A 23008-nucleotide genomic window follows, 5' to 3' on the forward strand; every position below is an offset into this window, starting at 1 on the left:
ACAGGGCAATTTCACTCATTTAATGGTATACCAACACTCACTGACTTTCCCCTGTAATTAAAAAAATGGAAAAATACTCTTAATGTATAGTTTACCTACAGTAAAACAAAACCCTTTTTCTACAGTATACATAAGTGTGAAGAAGCAGTAAAGAATTGTTAGGTAACTGTGTACTTACAGTGATTATATTCATTATTATTAAAAACAACAACAACTTTGTAATAAAAACAGATTCTTTAATGAATATAAATAATTTGTAATTACAAATAATTACTAAATAAGTAACAATGACTAAAATAGAAAAACATACTGTAAGAGGTCTTACTTGAGCAAACAACTTCTTTGGAAATTGGCTTAAAATTTTACTTTAAGGTGCACGTGTAAGAACAAGTGGGCAAATTACAAATACATTTAAAGAAACCAAGTTAACTCCAAGATGGCAAGAAAACTGGGAACATCTTCAACAGTCAACTTTGAGATGCAATGTAATTCCAGACCTAAACCAGGACTGAACCACTGAAAAGGCATCCAAATTAAAAGTTTAAAACACTTAACCTTCAACTACTATAGTTACAATTACATTTTACAATGATGAACATGCATAAGGATATGTTGTAATATCACATCCACGTCTTTCGTCTTCTTTCACTCCATACTTACAGTATATGGCTGTAAAACAAAAAGTAAACATCACTAATAATACAAACAAACATTTAACTTACAACTGTTGTGATTACTTGCATGTCAACAGTTGGGTCTGTCATCATTTACTCACCCTCTTGTCATTTCAAACCTGTATGACTGACTTTCTTCCGCAGAACACAAAAGGAGATATTTTGAAGAATGCTGGTAACCGAACAGTGGCGACACCCATTCACTTGCATTGTATGAGTTGCGGCACCCATTCAAGTGAATGGGTGCCACCACTCTTTGGTGATGACAGAATTTTCATTGTTGGGTGAACTATCACTATAAGATTTTACCAAATAAAGTGTAGGTACTTTTGACAACAATACTTGGAACAATATAGGTGGCAAAAGAGAAGCAGTATGATGAAAAAAATGTGCTTAATTACCTTTAAATCTTCCAAGGATTCTGAAAGTCATTCAGGTCTGACAGGGATCGAAGGAGTTTAGGTGGTATATTGTACTGCTTGGCGCCCTTTTTTGCTGCTTTGGACCCACGTTCTGGATTTATACCCGGCAGGCTCCTCCTAAACAAAACAAAAATGTATCACCTTACTTGGCTTGGAAAAATTAAATAAACTTTAAAATGTTAGAGATGCAGAAAGTGTGTGTGTGGGTGTGTGCGTTAGAGATGCAGAAAGTGTGCATGTGTGTGAGAGAGTGTCTGGTGTCAGTAGCTATCAAGTCTTCAATGCTGATCCTGATCATATGTCTTCTGTCTTTGGTAGTGGCCTCCTCTTCTCATTTAGATAAGAAATATTAGTAAGAAATAAAAATAATAAGCCAATAAAACATTTCAAATCATTATCTCGAGTACAATTGTTTTTCTCACTTTCTCACTTTTGGCACACTTTTCTGGAAACACTTCAGCAAGTTCGAAGTCGTCGATTTCCGGGAGACATGCGTGTTGCGTTTTTTAACGGTCCGCCTGGAAACAACAAAGCCTTCTGATCTAAGAAGTAAGCTGTCGTGTTTACAACGGTTTCCTATAAGAATTCATCACGATCGACTAAACGCTCAATTCTTAAAAGTATGCGATAAACTTATAATCATTTTTGTTTCTGTTAACTTTTGACATGTTCATGAACGTACATCGGTCTGTACTGCGGGGACATTTCCACGCCTCTAAACATGACGCTCAACAAAACGAAACGTGATTGGTTGCTTTACCTTTATATGGCCTCTTGGGCGGGCCTTTCCAAAGAAAGCGGCGATAGTTCCAGACCTGGCGAGACTAGGACTAACGTTACTATCGGGTGTCTGTGACATGAATAAACAAATTATACGTTTACTTTAAAAACAACGTTACAGTAAATGTGCGCGCGAATGAAACCCGTATATAAAATAAGTTATTAATATGCAAACAGAAACACAGACGGCCAGATGCTAAGTTTAAAATAGCGTTCATTGTAAATTCATTTGAAATACAGTACGATAACTGTCAACCAAACTATACAATATCACTAACTTACCTTTGAATGCTAGCCCTTGTTAATTGTATAGTACAAAGAAAACAGTAATTTTATATTTCCATTAAATAATTAACATACCTTTTACACACAGAGCGGAGATGAAGTTCACAGTGTCTGTCACACAGTGCAGCGGGGGATGGGACGTTATAGCACCAAGCAGGTTAAAAATACTGACAAATAAACTGTAAATTAACAGATAGCATATTCACTGACGAGGAGAAGACAAAAACAAGTAAAAAACAACAAGTATTACAAATAATCACTCATAGTTCAGTTTAGTCTTGATAAAACGTCGGTTCTTGTTAACAGTATCCAACGAAATTCACTGTTGTACTTTACATGGCCGGTTCAGTAATAATGGTAATAAAGCAGTCGTTTAATTGAAATGTCGTATTAATATTTTATTAAGAGTACTTGCCAGTGGAAAAACTTGGGTAAAATGTTGTGTTATGGCTGTGCTTATACGTCCATGAGCATCAAAAGTTGTCGGAGGCGCGATCACGGTCCCATAATGCAATTCGAAAATGTATATAAACGGAAAAACACCCGTAACACATGTTGTATGGAAAATTTCCGTTAACATATACAGTCATGTAACTGTCAATGTACAGATTTTTTTCACAGTGTATATGAACCTTCTTTTATAAAACTTTTATAAAGACTTTGGTGCTTCATTTATGATAAGGCACTATGAGCTATGACCTCTTCACTTTGTTAATATTAAAACACAACATTCATAGCCAATTGTTATTTCCATTATTACAAACAAAAAAATAAACATATACTAAACATTTGTGTCTTCAGTATTTTTCAATAGTTTTATCAAAACTATAGTCACTCCAGATGAGGCTGTGCCATAGGGGTCATAAAATATAACACAGCCTATTGTACATTATTGCTTAATTCCAATTGATCTGTTATGCGTGGTATAGGTCAGAAAAGTTGGCTTGCACAAAGTCTACACGTCCGTGTGAACTATTCAAGATAAGAGGCTTCTCATGGACGATAGCAGTTTGCTGACAGGATAAATTGTGTTAACATATGTTGGTTGTGTTACAGTACAAATTTGTTTTTCTAAATAGTAGTCATTTTAAAATAGATGTCAGAACAGACACTTGGGTAACATATGGGTTTAAAGATAGTAAATAAGTAAATAAGACCTTGTTTTAAAATGCTAAAATAGTCAAAAATCTAATTGCTAATGTGGTGAACAGTCATTATTAAGGAGTGATAAAATAGATAGAGAGAGATGAGCTTTGACCTTTGATTTCTAGTATGTGATGTCCATGTCCACGTATTAATAACATTGTGTACAACGTGTTGTTGCATAATAATAAAATATTAACATTTACCATTTGCATAGTAATTCAACAAATGACCTATTAAAACCACTCTTCTATGATAATCCCTCTTCCTAAATGCTGTATAAAAATACTTGATGTCTTGATGTTTAAATATGATACTCTACTCGTGCTATTCCTGTGTCAGATAGACTCATTTTTTACACCAATGAGCATCATCTCCACAACAAAGAACACATTTTAACTATACTTTTTCATTTTGGAATCATGCGACGTGGAATGAAATACTACCATAAAAGCAAACTGCAAAGCATCTAAAGAACTTTGGACGTAGGCTGCCAGTTCATCTCCTAATCGTCATCACATTATGACCAATAACAGCATTTGACCCACTCATATATATATATCAGCTGTTTCAAAACACTCCTTACAGAATACATTGGAAGATCTGTCCGGTAACTCAACTTCCACTTCTGTGGAATTTTTCACGCATATATTTTTCAAGAACATTGCATCAGCTCTTAACTACTCTGCATTTGTTTTGTGCAGGTGTGCTGTCTAAAACAAACATGAAGTTTGCAGCTGTAATCCTCGCTCTGGCCATTATTTCAGGTAAGAGTTCAAACAAACCTTAACAAATTCTAAACTATTTATTCACTGTATATGCATTTAAACATCATTTAAGTAAATGTGGCAAATGAGGCATTATCTAATATCCAGGTAACTTGACAGATTGTTTGAAAATGTCATATTTTCATTAGGATGCAAGATCTTACACATGACTTTCCTTGCAAAAAAAATAGCGTGCAACTTTACCAATATTCATGTAGTACTGAAAAGATTGCGTTCTGTGCTGTAGGCTGCCATGGGCGCTTCTTGCTTCATGATGACCCAAACAAGACCTTGCAGGAGCAAGTGGATTGGTTCATGAGCCGGCTATCTGAGGTGGCCAATGCTGAGGAGATGAGGGACAGCATCCAGAACACCCAGATCGGCAGAGAATTAGAGTTAGTTAAACCACAACATTTTTTTTCTATTTAAAGATTCAGACATCTGTCAGTCTGTAAAGATCTGTGAAAGCTTTAAAAACTAAAAAGCATAAAAATGAAGCTGTTTATGAAGACAAGATATACCATACTACACTGGAAACTGACTTCCAGTAACAAAAACATCACCGTTTTAATTATTTGCAGCAAACTGATCTCTGACATCATGAGGGAATTGCAAATGTACAGTGAAGATGTGCAGACCAAACTGGCCCCCTATGCACAGGAGACTGCCCTGAAATTTAAAGACGACCTGCAACTTCTGGCAAATAAACTTCGCACACACATGGAGGAAGCTAAGGAACGTGTCACTGAATACACCCAGGAGATTCAGACCATGGTGGAGCAGAACACTGATGAAGTCAAGAACAAGTTCAATGCTTACATCCGAAAACTAAAGAAACGTTTGAGCAAGGACACCCAGGACATCAACAAGTAAGTCTAGTGAAAAAAATTGGAGAGCAAGTTATGAGTACTTTTGTGTAATGAATAAATCATGTTTTCAAACAAATTATCTAAATAACATCAATGTGAACCTCTTTAAATGAACCTCTTCAGAACTGACATTTGTAATAAATACAAACACGATTTTTTTTTCAAAATCTCACTGTCTCTCGAACAATGTCACTGATTGTTCCTCGTCTGATCTTAAGGAAATTGTCAACATTCTTTGAGGAACTTCGCTCTCGCACTGCTCAGAGTATGGAAGACATAAAGGATCGCCTTGAACCATACTTCTCTGACATGCTTCAGCGTGCCGAAGACAAGCTGACAACTCTGGGAGAGCTGCTGAAGAGCCAGGCTGAAGGAATTAAAGACCAGCTGGAATCACAAATGCAGGATCTCAAAGAGAAAGCTGAGAAGACCACCGAGAATTTGCGTGCCACCTTTCAGAATAGGGCAGAAGAGCTCCAGAAATGGTTTCAGTCCTAAGAGCTTAAAAATGCTTAAGAATCAGGTGTCATAGCAAAACGAATTGGACGGACCTTTCCAGGTAGCTTTGCTAGAAATACAGGTATTTTGAATATAAAAGTAAACTGGTGTAAAAATGTAAACGTTAATGGAATTAGGACTCATCTACTGTATGTACAGAGGACATGTCATGTAAAGACCAATAAAAATAGTGTGTGCCAATTTTGAGCATGGGTCATCTTTTTTAGACCATTAAAATATTTGTATAATTTCTATAATAATATATTTTAATATAATAAATAGTGTGTATATTTTTTCAAAATCTTTTGATCTTAAAGTGATACTTCACCCAAAAATGAAAATTCTGTCATCATTTACTCACCTTCGAGTTGTTCCAAATGTGTATACATTTCTTTGTTCTGTTGAACACAAAAGAAGACATTTTGAAGAATGTAGGACAGCAAACAGTTCTGGGGCACTTTTGACTACCATTGTTTTTTTCCTACTATGGTGGTCAATGGGTGTTGAGTTCTGTTTGGTTATAAGCATTTTTCCAAATATCTTTCCCTGTGTTCATCAGAACAAAGAAATGCATACGCATTTGGAACAACTCGAAGGTGAGTAAATGATGACAGAATTTACATTTTTGGGTGAAGTACTCCCTTTAAGGTGTATACTTAAATTTGTTAAAAATGTATTTAATATTATCGACTTAGATAGAATTAGCTATTAAAAAAGCAGCTATTGGGAGCCCTGCAAAGATAGAAACTCCTCCAATATTATATAAATATAAAAAGCACATCAAGGTGACACCCTGTTTTTTATTTTGTGTGTGTACAGGGCTGGACAAGTAAGGGCCAAACCCAAATTCTGATGTGTCCCCACAAAAGTCTCCTCACAAATATAGTAGGCCTCGTATACTCGTAATAAAGTGATTAATCCACCAAATCATGTTTCTTAAAATCTAATGTCAACACGTGTCCGTGAGGGAAAGTTTAGCATTAAAATGCACGTTAAAGGATTTTACATTTTACAACTATTCATTGTTTAACTTGATACAACCCCGTGCATCACATCCTCCAGAACTGACTCCCACTCAGTTCTCGCGCTCTTCCGGTCTATTACGGATGTTGTGTGTATGGATACGTCTCAGTCGGGACCCCACAACAGACCACCACGAGGAAAACCAAATGATGTATTAGATACGACAAATAACCACACGTCACTTATATTAGTACAATAATGTCCCAATGAAAGCGATGGTCGTGCTCATACCACGCAATTATTTAAATGACCGCGCGCGATCCAGGGATTAATCGAGCGACCGTAACGGTGAGTGCACGAGCCCAGTGGACTTCCTCCGGCTCTTGACGAAAACATGTATATTTTTTACTAAATGGTATGGTTGCGTTGCTTTATTGTTGTGTTTATATACATATATTTCAGAGAAAGAGTGATTTTTAGCAGGTTGTCTCGATAAGCAGTGTTGACAGTGATGTTATAAATATTAGGTTTGCATTATGAGTTAGCACACAGCTAGTAAAGCTTGAGGTGTGATTTCGCTCGACTTCAACAACAAAAACACCAATTGTTAATTGCCAATTAAATTCCTTTGCATTTAATTTGTTTATATTATTTAATAAAATGGATTATATTGCACGTTTTGGTCATTGCTAATGTTGTTTTTTACACTTAATTCGATGTAGATACGTTTAGTCATCTTAAACAACCCCATCTGAAAAGAAAAATATGGCATTTACAGTACATAATGATGAACTCCAATGATAGTTAATGTGAAGTGTGCATTTCTAACTATACTGGGGGTGTTGTGCATTGTTTTATGGTCAAGCAAGTCAAGAGAGCCTTTTCCTGAGGTAAAAGGAATTTAAGGAATTAGCTGAAAGTAAAATGACCATGTCATCTATATCACACAAACATATTTGCAAATTTGGTGTGCAATGAAGTGCATAGAACACGTGCACAAATACTCAATGTACAGTATGTGTGCATATTTAGTGGATTTTTCATTTTTAACAGAAATGCAACAGGGAAAATATTTCATTCTCTAAACTTTGTATTTGTCAATGTATTTGACTATATATAAAATGTTGTGTAAGATTTGGTCAGAAGTAAGGATGCACCGATACCAGTATTGGTATCGGGCCCGATACTAAGCTCATGTGCTTGTACTTGTACTCGTAAAAATGTACCGATACCAAAGACCGATACCTTGTGTAACAGAACTGACTGAAATTTGTTGTGAAATCATTTTATTTTTTCATAATGTGTTTAAGGTGTAGTTGTAATTATGATACTATTCTATTTTTATTAGTCTCACTTAGGGCTGAAACGATTCCTCGAGTAATTTGAATACAAAAAATCATTTTAATGATTGTTTAATCCATTTAACTACAGTACACACGGAGCACTGCGTTTCCCCACGGACCATTATTACGCCCGCTAAACTCTGTTCATGTTACAGGACTCTCAAGTCTCACGCACTCACCTCGAGACACGCATTTTAGTCTGTTCACACGCTCACACATATGTCTCATGCTGAAAAATAAGTGATAGCTTATTGAAATGGCGAACTGCTATTTTACTTAGTTTTAGTCTATTTTGCGAGTGAAACTTGTTTTCCTGCTGCATTGAGTCCATCAAACTAGATGTGGACGTGTGTATGCCGAATCCTGTTATTTACACATGTCATCTGGCTGTTCTGCGTGAATGAACTGCACAGTTTAACGTGCTTCACGCATGATGCTCATAAATTTGTCTGCGTCTGCGCTGAATGAGGACACGAACTTCACCTCCAGAGTTGCTCTGAGAGTTTATTTCACAAACATGTTATTGTTTGAGTGAAGAAACAGATATACTAAAAAATAAGAGCCTTCCGACAACCTGCCAAAATAAAAGTCATAGGCTATATATTACTATTTAATAGTAAATTTATATAAACTAAATGCATCATGCATAAGCTGAAGTTAGTTGTTTACCTTTGAAATTATTCTTTCTATTTTTATTCATGTTTCTTATTTATTTATTTGTATTATATTGCATTTTGAATTTAATATGGCAATGGAATGTACTAAATGGGTTTAGTTTTCACAGATATTATTGTATGCAATTTCAGCAATAAAAACTTTATTTATTCTAAAAAGGAAACAAATGAGTTGTTTTACTCATTTTAAGAGACCTGTCTTATTTTCTCTTATATATTTAGTATTGCTTTTTAATAAAGAAAAAGTACTTATTATCCGAATACCCGATTAATCGATGGAACAATCAGTAGAATACTCAATTAGTAAAAGAATCGATAGCTGCAGCCCTAGCACTGTGTTGGGAAAAGGTACAGGCATCGGTATCGGCGAGTACCAGAAAAAAATATCGGTACTCGTACTTGGTCGCTAAAAAATGGTATCGGTGCATCCCTAGTCTGAAGACTAGTTGTTTTAGGCTTTAGTGAAGTATACATGTTCAGTGCGAGTGCATCATATTTTAAATAAAAATATATATATTTGAACTGATGTTTGTACTGCTGCCACAGTCATTTTTGCACAGAAAAATCAGAATGGCCAAAGTACAGGTTGGGTTTAACCCTGATGTGTTGATATGCTTTGCAGACATTTGTCCAGTATATGCTTGTGATGTTTTTTGGGGGGGTATTCTGCTGATATAATATGTCAGATATAAATAATTACTGTATATTTAAATTATATATAGACATTTATTTATTTTAATGTATACTAAATATACTGTATACATGTCATGTACATGTTTTTTTATTAATACAAAATGAATATGCACAGTACACAGACAAATATTGTGTAAACACTTTTATTCTGGATGCAATTAGTTGTTGCACAGCACTAATTTAAATATCACACTTAAATTTAAGAGTCACACTTGGTTAATAATCATGGAAAAATTACTTATGTTTTTCTCTGCATGCCATTTACTAAGCAATGCAAACTTAAAAGTTTAAAGGATCTCTTAGGCAAATTTCTTTGTGTAAATGTTAACATTATAGCAGTTGCTATTATTGGAAATGTATAATACATTTGTTATTTGTTGTTAAGTAAGGAAATTATGTTTTATGTACTATATAAAATCCTGGAAGACACCTGGCCAGCAGGTGTTGAAAAAAATGTTGATCCTATTAACAATGCTATTGGTACAGACTGTTTTGTGATGAAGTGGTACGTTACTTATTTACCATCATTAAACTGTGCTATCATCACAAACAGCATACAGCACTAAAAACAAAATACGGAATAAACATTTATTCCTTGACATGCTGAAATTAAGTGTATGTACTGATGTTTCTTTCTCACATTGATTACCTTATCTTAGCCATATTTAATTTTTTTGTTTGTTACAGTTGTGCATTTTAACATAGTATTATCACCATTTGGACATCATGGATGGCAAGTTACCGCCATGGAATAGTCATGGAAGTCAAAGCAGCAGCATTCCCTATACACCAGGGGAATGTCAGGAGGTAGGTTTCAGTAAATACATCTCTACAAATTATGACAAAGTAGTGAATTATGAGGAGAGAACAGAAGTGTTATCTCATATAAGCTGGTCACGAGTACTGCCAAAAGTAGATGTTATATTAAAGGAGTAGTTCACTTCAAAATAAGCCCCCGTTGACTTTCCATAGTAGGAATAAAAATTACTATGGAAAATCAAAGGGGGCTTTTTTTAAGTGACCTACTTTAAGGGGATAGTTCACCCCAAAATATGTTTTCATTATTTACTAACTTTCATGTTATTCCAAACCTGTATGACAAAACAACACTAGACCCCATTCGCTTCCGTTGCATTTCTCAAAATATCTTCTTTTGTGTTCCACAGAAGAAAGAGTCATATACAGTACATGTTTTGAATGACATGAGGGTGAATAAGTGATGACAGAAAATGTATTTTTGGGTAAATATCCCTGGGAGGATTTCGGGAGTCTGAGCAAAAGGTTGCACCCAATTCCTTATCTCTAAACTTAAAGTCAGCATGAAATGGAAGTTAGCGACTTTTTTTTTCGTATCGTGACTTATACCCAAGTGAAACGACTTCTGAGATGAGAAACAAATGTAGGGCGGGACTTGATTTCATCCACCGACAACTGATTGGATCGTTAAAAGGTGAGTCTGTCAGTCGTTGCAATCTGTCAGTCAGCCCTGCCCTCGCACCATTCCTTTCCTCATGACCAGAAGTGAAGAGAGGTGGTTTCGAGAAGGGGAGGAGGTTAATGTTTTTAATTAAAGATTAAAAGTGCAAATGAATTTTTTTAAATAATGATGTGCACGGATAAATAATTTATAATAAATACTTCAACACTGTGTAAAACAATTAGAATGATCATTTTTAATTTCATGTCGACTTTAAATATATTTTCATCCTTTATTTCTAGGGCCGTGACTTTATAGGAGAATCCATGCCGTCCCTGTCATCTTGTATGAGTGGAGCGTTTAGGGCTTTGTTACCAGATTACCATGGAACATCCTCAACCACAAATTGTGTCAAATATTCCTATTCTCCTGATGATCATTGTGTAATCAGAAGTGGTCCTGGAATGAGTTACATTGAGAACACAATAGAGAGAAGGGATAAACTGGATTTTATGAAAGACCCTTCAGACGATGCATCAGTCACACATATGCTTCCTCCAAAGTGTACGCAGTATGTGCCACAAGAAAAGGTATGTGACATCTAACGTACACAACACAAGTCACTTTTTCGATGTCAGTTGTTATAATATATATGTAATAATGTATGCAATATATTTTCACAGTACAGAGATATGGACCACGGAAACTCACATAATTGGACGTCTGTCATCAAAGATGCTCTAGAGATGAGTAATGGAATGGAAATGGGACAGACTTTATCGGCGAATGTCTGTGGCCCCCTAGTGGACTTGAATCCTGTTTATAAAGAACCTCAATATAAAGACCTTAAACCAAATAAGAATCAGCATGGGCGAGAAGTTAAAAGAGGACAGGACCCCTTTGGTACTGTGTTGTCAGATGGCATCAGCAAACGTTCAACAGCAAATGTCCAGGAAATGGTGGGTTCTGACATGAAAAGCATTTGAAATTTAATTATGTAATTCATGTTTGAGAAATCACAAAATAATCATTTTTCTAAAATGTATCATTTACAGGTGATGAACCAGAGGACAAACATCTTTGCTGAAGGATCATCTCTAAGCCGAGAGGAACTTGGAGTAACTGATATCAGAGGACATGAGTCAGTTTCACTATCAGGATATTATAGTTCACACACTCCTCATTCATTGGAAGGTTGTATAAGATATGATGAGTTTTCAGGCAGTCCTTTTGTCAAGCAGCCCGAGGAACCCACTCTACAGAAAACGTCACACGAACCTGGGCTATCATGCAGCCCTAGAAAAACCACAAAGATTTGCTTTAAAGATGCAAAAGTAATTCATGAAACCATTTCTGACAATTCTGCTATATGTGGTCTTCATAATTTTGATGCCCAAAAGGGCAGTCTACAGACAGAGGTTACGGATGGAAATACATCAGTTAATTCACAACCTTATCCTTCGAACTATAATGATCAAGAGGAGATGGTTCACCAAAGTAATGTCTCTGACGCAAACCTCTTTGTCAGTAAACTGGAAAACAAAGTGTCCACCTCACCAAATGTGGAAGGGATTGAGGGCAATCTGTCCATGCCAGAACGAATTGAAACTAAAGGGTCAGTTAACACAAAAAATACTGAACTCAGTTTGAAGGTGCAAGCAAAGTTTGCTCCTGAAATTGTTTCCTTTTCAAATCAGAACTCATCTTCCATCTCAGAGATCATTTCAGAGCGATCTGCTTTTTCCAACAAAATGCACATTGATGATGAACGTAAGGATTCTATACAAGAACAAAGCGAAAGTGATGAGGTTTGTTTTCAAGAGAACAATTTGAAGAGTGAGACAGTGACATTAGAGTCCATAGATGTCAAGACGGATGTATGTGACCTTCATGTTGAGGAGAAACAATACCCAGCAGATCAAGGTACGGTACTCGCCCCATCTGGAGTAAAAACACAAAATTCTGAAAGGTGTGAACAGACATTTTTCAACAATGCTAAAGAAAGCAGTTATCATTCAACCCTACATAATCTACAGAATATATTGCAAAGGTACAAGAAACCAAGAAAACGAAAAAAATCTGAGCTTGAGGAATTAAATGGACAGATAGATAAATCCACTAAAATAGGTCACTGTTCTCTGCATGAATCAGAAACATTGGCGGGTGCTGTGAAACAAGATGCAAGTGGATGTGAAGAAGCTGAACATGACATGACTACATTGGAAAGGGACAACTTACTTAAATATGATGTAAGCCCACCTTCACAGAGTGGAAAAAGAACTCCAAAGAAAAGCAAAATTATGTCTGTGGAGGAACATTTTGTTACACAGAGTTATGTACCTGAATTACCATGTGTTTCACTTGATCAACCTGAGAGGGTGGCAGATACAGCAGAGACCTCACAAAACCCTGGTTACAGCAGCTCTGAAGCTTTTCATGAAAAACATGCACCAGATGCTGGGAACATAAGACAAATGGATAATAGGAATAAACCATCAAAACCTGTCAGAAAGGCTGTTTACGGAAGGAAACGGAAGAGGATTTCAAAGTTACGTTTAAAAGCAAAAATCTCAACTATTCTTAGCGTGTCCCAAAGCAATATGTCATCTCCAGAAGAGGACTTTACATCACATTCTCAGGTCATCTCTAGTCTACAGAGCAGTGATATTGAATGCAAACCAGCAATATCACGAAAATCCCCAAACAAGAATACTTTGCAAACAATAAATGAAGCTCAACACACGTTACAAAGCAGCGAAGATTCACCTCAAACATCCAAAGACTGTCAAACTGCATTTTGGGAAGATATTCCCAGTTCTCTTGAGGCCGACCACATGGGCTTCAACATAAAGAAACTTCAGAAGGCAAGAAGACCTGCTATAAAGGCCTTTGTGGACAAAAATGATACAACTAGTCTTCTGGATGGAGAGTCTTTAGTAGACTCTGTTAGTCAAACTGATTCAACCTTGCCGACAGACTCCTCAAACATTCAGAGCCCTCAGAATAACCCGAGGAAACCAAGACTAAAGAAAAGAGCAGATGTCAACGAGGTTGCTGAAACATTCCAAGAGAGTCCAGCGGTGTTCCAACAAGAGCATACCACATCGCCATTATCAAAATTTAAGGAAAACATGGAAACGACCAAGGCCACAAGACCTGTGAAAGGAAAAAGACCTGTGAAAAAGGCTTTGAGAAAGAATGTAAGTGATGATCATGAAACCGCTCTTTTGGATGTACAGTCTTTCGCAGCCACTCTGGAGCAAGATTTACTTTCAACTGCAGAAAGCGAAGCATCTGCCAAAAAAGTCCAAAAAATGGACTCCTCAAGCAGTCTAAAGAAGTCAAGAAAAAAGACGGTCACCAAAATCAAAGATGAGGAAGAGCAAACACTAGAGGTAAACCATACTGAGCACCAGCAGGAAGATCAGTCTACAATACCTGATCCCATCATTGCGTCTTCTGCTGCACAGATGACTTTAAAATCCAAAAGACCTGCCAAAAAGGGGAGTAGACACCAACTGGAGACTGAACATGCAAGTGCTCTTTGGGACATGCAGAAACAAGAAGACTGCGTTCCAACATCATTTGTTCACACAACACCAAAAAAATCCAAGAAAATCTCTGATATTAAAGGTAATGCAATGCATATACCTGCAGATGATCAAACAATGCCCCAACAAAACATTTCATCTCTACTTCAAGAATCTGAAGCCAGCATTGTTCCTCTGAAGAAAAGAAGATTCAGAACACCGCAAACACTTGCTACAAATGATTTGCTTTACACAGCCAGTCCTGTTCAATCAAATGAAGGGATTTCTCCAGCCATTAGGAATCCAGCTGATTCAGCCACAGAAACTGACTATTTTAATGTGTTCAATCGACAAAACATAGTAAAGATGAAAAGATCAACAAAGAAAATGACAAGACGCAAAAAAAATCTTATTCAAGCAATCAGCAGTTTCGAAGAACTGTCCTGTCCAGCAACTGAGCAGAAACAAAATTCTGTTGTAACCAGAGAGAAAAATAAGAATCCAACACTAGATCATCACTTTGAGAAGGACATTGTGAATGGAACAGCAGATCAGGGAGAAAGCCGTGTGTTTGTCTCTGCTGAAGACGTTACAAGCATTCAGAGCTCCCCGAAGAAGCCAAAGAAAAACTGGCTGAAGCAAATAGAAAAGAATGAGCAAGAATTACATCATAGCATCACTGAAACAGCAAATAACTTTAAGCCAGCGCAGGAAGTAGACACAATGTCAAATCTTCCATCTGTTTTGAAGGAGTCAGTCTCTGAGACTTCAGAACCAAACATCTGCGAGCAGAAGTGGAAGGCTGCTAAAAGGAAATCGAAAAGGTCCAAGGAAATTGCAGAAATGAATGTATTTACTCTTTCCCAAACTAAAGTAAAAACTGAAGCTGTTGAAACGGATGTTATGGTCACCCATAGAAACATGCAAAATGTCTCTGATGGTCAGACCGTGAAAGGATTACAGTGCTCTGAAAAAGATGGTTCTGAGGTTGACCAGAAAGACAGTTCAATCAAACACGAGCCTACAATAAACAGACCTAAAGTCATTAAAGCTCCCAAGAAAAAGAAACGAAAAGCTGCTAAAAAGAAGAGGAAAATACCAAGCATGTTACCTCACAGAATTAAAAAAGAGCAAGAAATATACACTCCCTATAACAGAATTGCCTGTGATGTTCATACCCAAATATCTGATAACAAAACGAAGACATCAGTTCTACCAGAAGAGCCAGTGAAGTCAAATATGTTCATCTCAAGAAAATCAACCCGTATCAACTCAGGTCTAGACGTTAAAACTGCATCAGACCAGGTCAACAGCACAGCCACTATAGACATCACTGAGAGTTCTACAAGACTAAAGCAGAATCTGTCTAGTTCCATGCAAGCTGAAGATTGTAAAGACCTAAGCAATGTCCCTGGGATTTTAATAAAGACAAAGAAACGAGGAAGACCCAGAAAACACAAGTTACCAGTAGCACATTTAGAAGAAAACATCCAGGTCTCAGATCTCTCTTCACGTCAAGGCAGCACTGAAAATACCATCCAAACAGCAACTAATCCAGTCAAGCTGAATTTTGTTCAACGCCTTAAAAAGAAAAGGGGAAGAAAAATGAAGAAAAGGTTAACTGTTAAACAGTTAGAAACTGATCCCTCACAACAGAGTGTTACTGATCCGAGTAACATAACTTCATCACAGAGCATCTGTAGACGTGGATGTAAAAAGAATAACTTGAAAGCACCAGGTAGAAACGTCAGGTTATCCTCTTTGAGAGTATCCAGCAGAATATCCGAACAGGGAAAAGCTGAAACATCTTCACTCCAACAAAATTCCACAAAAGTGTTGAAGAAGGTATCGTTGAAAACATCTAGACGGGGGACAGGGATGAAACAAAAACTCGGTGTCAAAACAACAATACAAGACAAAGCTGTGTCGGATGTAAAGATTGAACAGATGAATTGTGGAAAACCTGGTCGGAGAGGACGGCGAAGGAAAGTGCAGTGCTTTGATGATTTACAAACCCAACTTGAACCAACGCAACAATTAAATGATGAAATGTGTGGCTTACTTCCTAGCAATGTGGTCAAGGAGGAGGAGCCCGAACAAATTCTTTTGGATGCAAAGATCACAGCATGTACTCATCTCAGATCAGAAAAAACACCCGAGACTGAAATCGCTAATAAGGTTGTGAAAGTGGATGTCTTTACGCAGTACAGTGAAAAACACGTTGCAATGCCAAACAAGAAAATTGTCTCCAAGACTAAAGAAAACGCAAAGAAACCTCTTAGATGCAAATACTGTGGAATTTCATTTCGGCACATCACAGCATTCGTCATGCACCGACGCATTCATACGGGTGAAAAGCCCTACAAGTGCAAGTCCTGCGGTAAAACTTTTGCTCAGCTGTCTAAACTGAAGTCCCACCAAAACGTACATAAGCAAAGTGACGCTTTCCCATGTCCTTGCTGTAACCAAATGTTCTTGAAGAGAAAAGATTTGCTGTGTCATTTTAAAGTACATCTTCAAGAAGTGAAAACAAAATCTGAGCAGAACGAGAGAGCTACTTCTTCGGTTGTGCCTTCAAAAAAGCTAAACGTCGGCCACGTTTGCAAAATCTGTAAGAAAAACTTTGTAAGCCAAGTCAAATTGCTTACTCACATGGAAGTGCACGAAGCAGAGAAGCCTTGGACATGTAAAGACTGCGGGAAGAGGTTTTGGAATTCTTCTAGCCTCGCCGTTCACGAGAAAAGCCACTGGCCTGTTAAGCCGTATGCTTGCTCGATCTGCGGGAAAGGTTTCAACCTGCTCAAGGCACTGAAAAAGCACTCTCGAGAGCACACGGGTGAGATGCCGTTCTCCTGCAGTCACTGCGGCCACGCATTCAGTGCCCTGTCTGCGCTTAGGATGCATCAAGCGTCCAAAACGTGCGTCGCGAAGAGAAGTGATGGGGAGAGTTGTGACGTTGAGGGTTTCATTGTGAGTCAAGGAGCTGAGGGTCAAGTGAACACACCGGTTTTCTTCAAGTGCCAAATATGCAAACAGCTCTTCAAAAAATGGTGCCAGTACACTCTTCACCTTCAGACTCACACCAGTTCATCTCCATACCTTTGTTTTTCTTGCGGACAGTGTTATGAGAAGGGTTCAGAGGTCAATGTTCATTGTGAGGTGTGCTGCCAGTCTAGCGGGGAGGAGAAAACGTGTGGAGGGTCAGTCTCTGAAATCTTGCAAAGCTCTGAATTGCGTTCAAACAATACCTCGGATTCTTTACAGAGTACAGGAGAAGGGGAAGGTACACAAACAAGAGCCAATGACCTTTCAGAATTTTTGAGAAGAGATGCTCACGAATCACCCATCCAACGCCCAACTGCCCAATCACCCGCTCACTCTGAAATAAGCTGTACCTCCTCTCTAGAATGTATTGAAATCTCTCCAAGCCTTTGGAAATTTCAGTGTTCACGTTGCGGTCAGCGTTTCGAGCGATACAGAACGTTATGCGCTCATATGCATACCCACGCTCCTGCTTTCAGATACACATGCGGACAATGTGGACAATCCTTTGAGCGGTGGAGTAAACTTTGGTTGCATCAGCGACGTCATCACGTGAAAGGCCGTTGCTACTCTTGCGCACAGTGCAGTCTGCAGTTTCGCTTCTTTAGCTCTTATAAAGAGCACATGTTCGAGCACGCGGGCCAGAGACCGTACGCATGTCCGCTATGTCCCGAAACCTTCATCCAGGAGGAAAGTTTACACGCTCACCAATACGAGTCTCATCAGCTTCGTGAAAGTCTCAAGTGTGACGTCTGTTCTAAGACCTTCAGTAGTTTAAGAAACTTAGTCAAGCACAGTCTTCTGCACAACGGTTCTACCTCTCACGCTTGTCTCCTTTGCGGTCTCTCGTTCACAAATACAAGAGCATTACAGCAACACTTGAACAAGCACGCCGGTTATCACGGACTGCCGCTGCCCGACGTCCCCTCAAAACCGCTTAGTTTCCCCCATCAATGCAAGAGATGCAAAGCTGGTTTCTCGACTGGAGATTTGCTCTACGCTCATCAGATATGTCATTCAAGGAATGCAAGAACTAAAGTCCGTCCAGATGTTCAGTCTACCTCAAAAGCATCAGTTTCACAATCCCTCTCTCAAACAAATCACGTATCGAACCTCAAGCTGGATGGCGTACCCAGTGATAAAATAAATGTTTATTCCCATCCTGACAGGCTCTATCTGACCCCTAGTTTATTCCGAGAAAGACATCGAGTCATTCGTTTGGACTCTAATGGACTCGTCTCAGACTCCCACAATACCAGTCCAGAAATAAACTCAAATCCATCATCCAGCAGTGTAGAATCTGCAGTCAACTCTCAAATTGACAGCACACATCTACCTCAGGACACATCGAGTCAAGAAACCACAAACTCAGAGTCAAGCATTAAAGACATGGCAAATGATAGCATTCAGAATACAAATAAAACCAGCCATAAGCATCAGAGGTCTGTGTTTGTGGAGACCAGCATTAACATGGAGGTTGAAACTGTCCATGAAGAGTCAGAGGAGAGTTTTGAATGTGCAGATTGTACTGAAAAACTAACCAGTGTTTTGGGCCTTTACGAACATTACATACTTCATGCATTTGGGGACACATATGTACAAGTACATTGATGGTTGCTAAAGCTTGTTTCAAAGTATTGACAGAAGGTAGTCGATGTTTTAACATGTTGTTTTGAAAATGCATGTTTTTGTAAGAATTCACTGACATGTATCAACACTGTTCTCCGTTTCACAATTCTGACGTTTGGTTTGCTTTTGCATTCTTGAAATAGATACTGGCTTACATTGTCATATGCTTTAGTTAACTTTTTTGTATCTTGATGACAAAAGGTAGCATAACAAGCTCTTTAAACCCTCAGGTTTATGATTTGAAGTCTTTTAACAGGTTGTGAAAAGTTAATGCTTACTATCCACTTCGAGATACCATATCTCAGAGTTATGTCACTTTGCCTTATCAGTCATTGCTGTGCTGTCCATTCATCTAGATCTCTCCATATGTGCCTTCAGTGAAAGGTTTGGGTGTGAGATTTAATCTTTACTGATACATATATATTTGGTTCATATACTGTATATACATTAGGGTCATTTAAAGGATTTGTAAATAGCTTCGCTTAGACCTACGAAACTCTAACCTGCTAGTCCTGTCCATGTAAAACGCTAACCTTGTGTTTACAGCACATTCCAACATATTTTGTATAATTGAAAAAGAAGTGTTTGGATAAGGAAGAGGTTTTTCCAGACCATTCTTATAGGAATCTAGGTGGCAAATATATAAATATTGTAAAAATGAAAATGTGTAGTTCTGCAAACATTATATACCTGGATAAAGTTAGCTATGAAAGGATTGGTTTGAAAGAAACTGTTTCTGTTCAGTTTTTTTTAAATAAAAGTACTAATTGTTATCTTTTTCCTGTTGTTACTAAATATATTTTTTGATAATGCAGGATGGATGAATTATAGACAGTCCTGCCGGTTTGCTGTTTCCAAAACTTTTATGATATAACCAATTATAGACCCCTTCGGATGGCATAAACGCTGGTTCAGAAGAACTTCTTGTTGCACTACACAAATGTTTGAACAAAATACAACCAACACAACCTTTATAACCTATTTAAAATGTTAAATATCTTTCAGATTTAATTAAGATTTTAACTGAAACCGGAGTGTTTACATCTTACGAAGTGGTCTATTTTTTTTACTAATACTAATGTTTTGTTTGTTATTAAAAAAGCAACTGTTAAGAAGATTTGACCATGTTTTAATGGCAGTAGAAAAACAGTAAAAGGTGTTTAGATAACGTTTTGCATCTGTTAATCAAATATTTAATTGTGCACAAAGCATAAGGGAGAAAGACCCTCAGCAAGCCATGTGTGAATTTTTGAGGTACCACACAACATTGCAGTAATTTGGTAGTGAGCGTCTCAGTGTCTCCGTACAGTACGCATCTAAAATTGTTCCAAACAACTGGTTTTCATAAGGACTTCTGCTGGCCATTAGAATTTTACTTATTTTGCTTTGCACATGTCAAATGGCTTTTACATTAATCACAACCAGTCACAACATGCTGTTAAATCTATTTCTTCTTCTCTTCGTGCTTTTTCCCCTCTTGTTTATTTCCGCTCTGAGAAGCCAGGGAACCCATGGCGTTGCGGATGGCCTCATTGTTGGGGTCAACACCAGGCAGGTTCTCCAGAACGCTTTGGAGGAACTCTGGGTCTTGCATTACATCGTAATCCTCCTCCTCCTGTATATCGAGTTCATTTAAGTGCAAGAAAGTAAGGGAATTAAGGAATATACAATATAAGGGAAATATTTTCTTGCAATGACATCATTACAACGTAGACCTCACCTTAGATTCAGCAGTATCCACTGGAGCGCCGGTGTCCATCGATTCAGCAAATTCTAACAAAAGAGACACAGTTGATGGCACATCTATGTTTCAGAGTATGAAGATTGGCGCCATGCAGTTTAGACCAGCGCTGGAAGGTACTCAAAAGTAAACGAACCTCCACCTGCCAGAGACATCTGCATGGCGTATGCTATCTGCTCATCCTCTGTCATGCTGCTGAAGTCTGGAAGTGCAGCCATGACGGTCTCAGGCTGAGAGGCAGATATCTTCAAAAGAGCCTCCTCTGATTCTGAGTGAGGAAAATTATGATTCTGTCATGAGAATTAAAAAGAATCTGGACTGTGAATGAATAGATCACCGACGCAGAAATGAAAAGGATTTTTTATGACCATGCTAATTTCAGGAAGACGCTAAAAATCCTGTGTGCTGTAAATACTGACCATCTGCTGCAGAGGTGGAAATGCCACCCTCATCTGCTGATTGGGCAGCCGCCCTACGAGCTTCTTCTTCTTGTCTCTGTCTTTGTTCTTCCATCGACACACGAAGAGCCTGGAAAGAAGAGGGTTAGAAAAAAAACTTTTTTATGACATTAGAATACACAACAAACAATATTCTATACATTGTTGCTGGTCACCTTAATTATAACTTAAATTCACGTCTAAGTGGAAAGACCTTTCATTAAAGGAAGATTTTTCATTCAGCGTCTTTTAAAAACATGTTGAGGCAACTTTTGAGGTGCAGTGTCACGTGCGTAATGTTCGTGCCATCACAAAACAAGTGTAAAAATAATGACAGGAACTTACTAGGGCCAGCTCTGGGTCAGCACTGGGGTCCACTCCGAACTCAAAGTCGCTCGCACCCAGGCCCATCATGGTGCCACCCTCACCAGCAAGGATGGGAGAAGAGAGCAGAGCATCAGCAAGACTGGGCCCAGGAGGAACCGTGACCAGGTGAGAACCTGTGCCCTCCTTTCCATTCAGAGTGTTCACAAAAGCAGTCAGTTTCTCTGTGTTCGCCTCCTGATTAGATTACAAAACAGTTCATTTTTGATCAAATTTTATTTAAATTTGGATCAAAACTGAATATTCGAAGAAATAAGCAAAAACAATGAATTCCAGTTACCTCTTCTCCAAAATTGATCACATCTACATTGACCTTTTCTTTTTTCAATCGTTTTGCCAACTTCACCAGCTGTGGAAAAGATATGAAGAGAAATCTGTAACTCACACTCCGATTTGTAAATCCAAATGATTAAAACATATGAATTGTTTTTCAAAGAAAACCTACGTCTTTTTCATTGTCCTCCACTGGGCTGCCCACAAAAGCAACAATCCTCACCTTGTGGTTCTTGCCTTGCCTATGCTTGAGTGCCAACTAGGTGCAAGCATACACAAATGCAACTGTTAGGTGACTAAGACACCACTTTTACACTTGAAGCCTATATAAAGAATTTACATACGTGTGCCACCCGTATGCCGGTGCAGAATGAGATTGTGCCCTGCGGCTGCACAGCGTGGAGCTTTGAGAGTATGCGGCCAGTGTCTGGTGTTAAAGTGGTGAGGACCTCGCAGTTGCTGCTTAAAACAAATATATGTGTGTTATTACATACATACAGTGTTGTCCATCAGAAATGTGCGAGTGTGAATAGATACACACTTACTTGGCCATTGTGATCAGACCCACATTGTTTTCCGGGTTGCTTCGGGTCTTTGAGTGACATACAATGTTGACAGCATCCTGCTGTGCCTGTAATCTAGTAGGCAGAAAGTCTCCATTCCTCATGTATTCACTGTTGTCCACACTATCAAGACAAAGGCAATCATCAAACTCATGTTCCAATTTATATGACTGCGTTATAAAAGGCTGTTGATAACATTTGTATAAGTGAAACAATCGTCTTTGTAAGAGCAACACATGCTGGACATATTTACATAAACATCGTAGCCAGAGTAGATAAACTGATTTCCGCATTTGCTAAAATGCAGTCTAGGTAACGTTAGGCAGCTCAATAGGTTCTGAGACAAAAACAATAGAATCGACATTTGCTTTTAAGACAGTTCTTAAAAGCGAAATGAGATGCTGTCACACGGAGTTTATTCAATAGTGTTAATTGTTTAAGGTGTATGATCTGTTTAAACTGTGTATCAGCCTGCTGAATAATGACTCAGGAAAATGTCATCCTAACCAGACACCGGCCATTCAATTCTCTTCCTTTTTCTCAATTAAGAGCGAAATTCTGCGCTATAATAAAACACAGTGTGTATTCAATTATATAAATATGTATACTTCGCAACAACAACAAAAAACCGCACGAATATATATAAAGTAGCGCGTTTGTTTATTTCTTACCAGACCATAGTACTTTCGAGCACCATCTTGGAAATCCTCTATTCGTTTTCCTAAATGCTACGGCGTCGCTGATTGGTTTGAAGATGAAGGACGCCGACAATGCTTGTAACGGCAGAGGTGATTGGCTGAGGAGTGCGTCTCTTCTGCAATGGCGGACACTGCGTTGTAGTATTTTCTGTATGGTGCCCTCATGCGGTAGGAGGTAATGCT

The 23008-nt window shown here is 38.1% G+C and overlaps 3 protein-coding genes across 5 annotated transcripts; 2 read left to right on the forward strand and 1 right to left on the reverse strand.

Moving 5' to 3' along the window:
• Nucleotides 1-1589: 1589 nt before the first annotated feature.
• apoea (apolipoprotein Ea) lies at nucleotides 1590-5438 on the forward strand. The gene is made up of 5 exons (XM_057354733.1): nucleotides 1590-1716; nucleotides 4009-4071; nucleotides 4319-4466; nucleotides 4653-4940; nucleotides 5159-5438. The coding sequence occupies exons 2-5, from the start codon at nucleotides 4029-4031 to the stop codon at nucleotides 5436-5438; spliced, it is 759 nt and encodes a 252-aa protein (XP_057210716.1). The 5' UTR covers nucleotides 1590-1716; nucleotides 4009-4028.
• Nucleotides 5439-6561: 1123 nt separating this feature from the next.
• si:ch73-347e22.4 (uncharacterized) lies at nucleotides 6562-19584 on the forward strand. Of its 2 annotated transcripts, none has more exons than XM_057355003.1 (5): nucleotides 6562-6749; nucleotides 9799-9918; nucleotides 10831-11118; nucleotides 11212-11487; nucleotides 11584-19584. In XM_057355003.1, the coding sequence occupies exons 2-5, from the start codon at nucleotides 9838-9840 to the stop codon at nucleotides 18709-18711; spliced, it is 7773 nt and encodes a 2590-aa protein (XP_057210986.1). In that variant the 5' UTR covers nucleotides 6562-6749; nucleotides 9799-9837; the 3' UTR covers nucleotides 18712-19584. The 2 variants fall into 2 exon arrangements, with proteins under 2 accessions (XP_057210986.1, XP_057210987.1); XM_057355004.1 differs by lacking the exon at nucleotides 6562-6749 and adding an exon at nucleotides 10278-10561 and having other exon boundaries at nucleotides 9834-9918.
• Nucleotides 19585-19819: 235 nt separating this feature from the next.
• On the reverse strand, nucleotides 19820-22901 carry psmd4a (proteasome 26S subunit ubiquitin receptor, non-ATPase 4a). 2 transcript variants are annotated; one of them, XM_057355006.1, is made up of 10 exons: nucleotides 22799-22901; nucleotides 22110-22250; nucleotides 21909-22023; nucleotides 21737-21823; nucleotides 21572-21640; nucleotides 21253-21468; nucleotides 20890-20998; nucleotides 20607-20738; nucleotides 20450-20502; nucleotides 19820-20344 (listed from the first exon to the last, which is right to left on the reverse strand). In XM_057355006.1, exons 1-10 carry the CDS (start codon nucleotides 22822-22824, stop codon nucleotides 20174-20176), a joined length of 1119 nt encoding a protein of 372 aa, XP_057210989.1. In that variant the 5' UTR covers nucleotides 22825-22901; the 3' UTR covers nucleotides 19820-20173. The 2 variants fall into 2 exon arrangements, with proteins under 2 accessions (XP_057210989.1, XP_057210988.1); XM_057355005.1 differs by having other exon boundaries at nucleotides 21909-22026.
• Nucleotides 22902-23008: the final 107 nt, after the last annotated feature.

The sequence above is a fragment of the Triplophysa rosa genome, linkage group LG16, assembly GCF_024868665.1.
Source record: "Triplophysa rosa linkage group LG16, Trosa_1v2, whole genome shotgun sequence".
Classification (NCBI taxonomy): domain Eukaryota; kingdom Metazoa; phylum Chordata; class Actinopteri; order Cypriniformes; family Nemacheilidae; genus Triplophysa; species Triplophysa rosa.

Bases quoted from the DNA above. Each gene is read 5' to 3' on its own strand.
- si:ch73-347e22.4 (XM_057355003.1), top strand. From the start codon at position 9,838: ATGGATGGCAAGTTACCGCCATGGAATAGTCATGGAAGTCAAAGCAGC. The intron at 9,919-10,830 runs GTAGGTTTCAGT...CTTTATTTCTAG, and splicing joins CACCAGGGGAATGTCAGGAG to GGCCGTGACTTTATAGGAGA. The intron at 11,119-11,211 runs GTATGTGACATC...ATATTTTCACAG, and splicing joins AGTATGTGCCACAAGAAAAG to TACAGAGATATGGACCACGG.
- apoea (XM_057354733.1), top strand. From the start codon at position 4,029: ATGAAGTTTGCAGCTGTAATCCTCGCTCTGGCCATTATTTCAG. The intron at 4,072-4,318 runs GTAAGAGTTCAA...TCTGTGCTGTAG, and splicing joins CGCTCTGGCCATTATTTCAG to GCTGCCATGGGCGCTTCTTG. The intron at 4,941-5,158 runs GTAAGTCTAGTG...TCTGATCTTAAG, and splicing joins GACACCCAGGACATCAACAA to GAAATTGTCAACATTCTTTG.
- psmd4a (XM_057355005.1), bottom strand. From the start codon at position 22,824: ATGGTGCTCGAAAGTACTATGGTCTG. The intron at 21,641-21,736 runs GTAGGTTTTCTT...TCTTTTCCACAG, and splicing joins TGGAGGACAATGAAAAAGAC to CTGGTGAAGTTGGCAAAACG. The intron at 21,469-21,571 runs GTAACTGGAATT...TAATCTAATCAG, and splicing joins TGATCAATTTTGGAGAAGAG to GAGGCGAACACAGAGAAACT.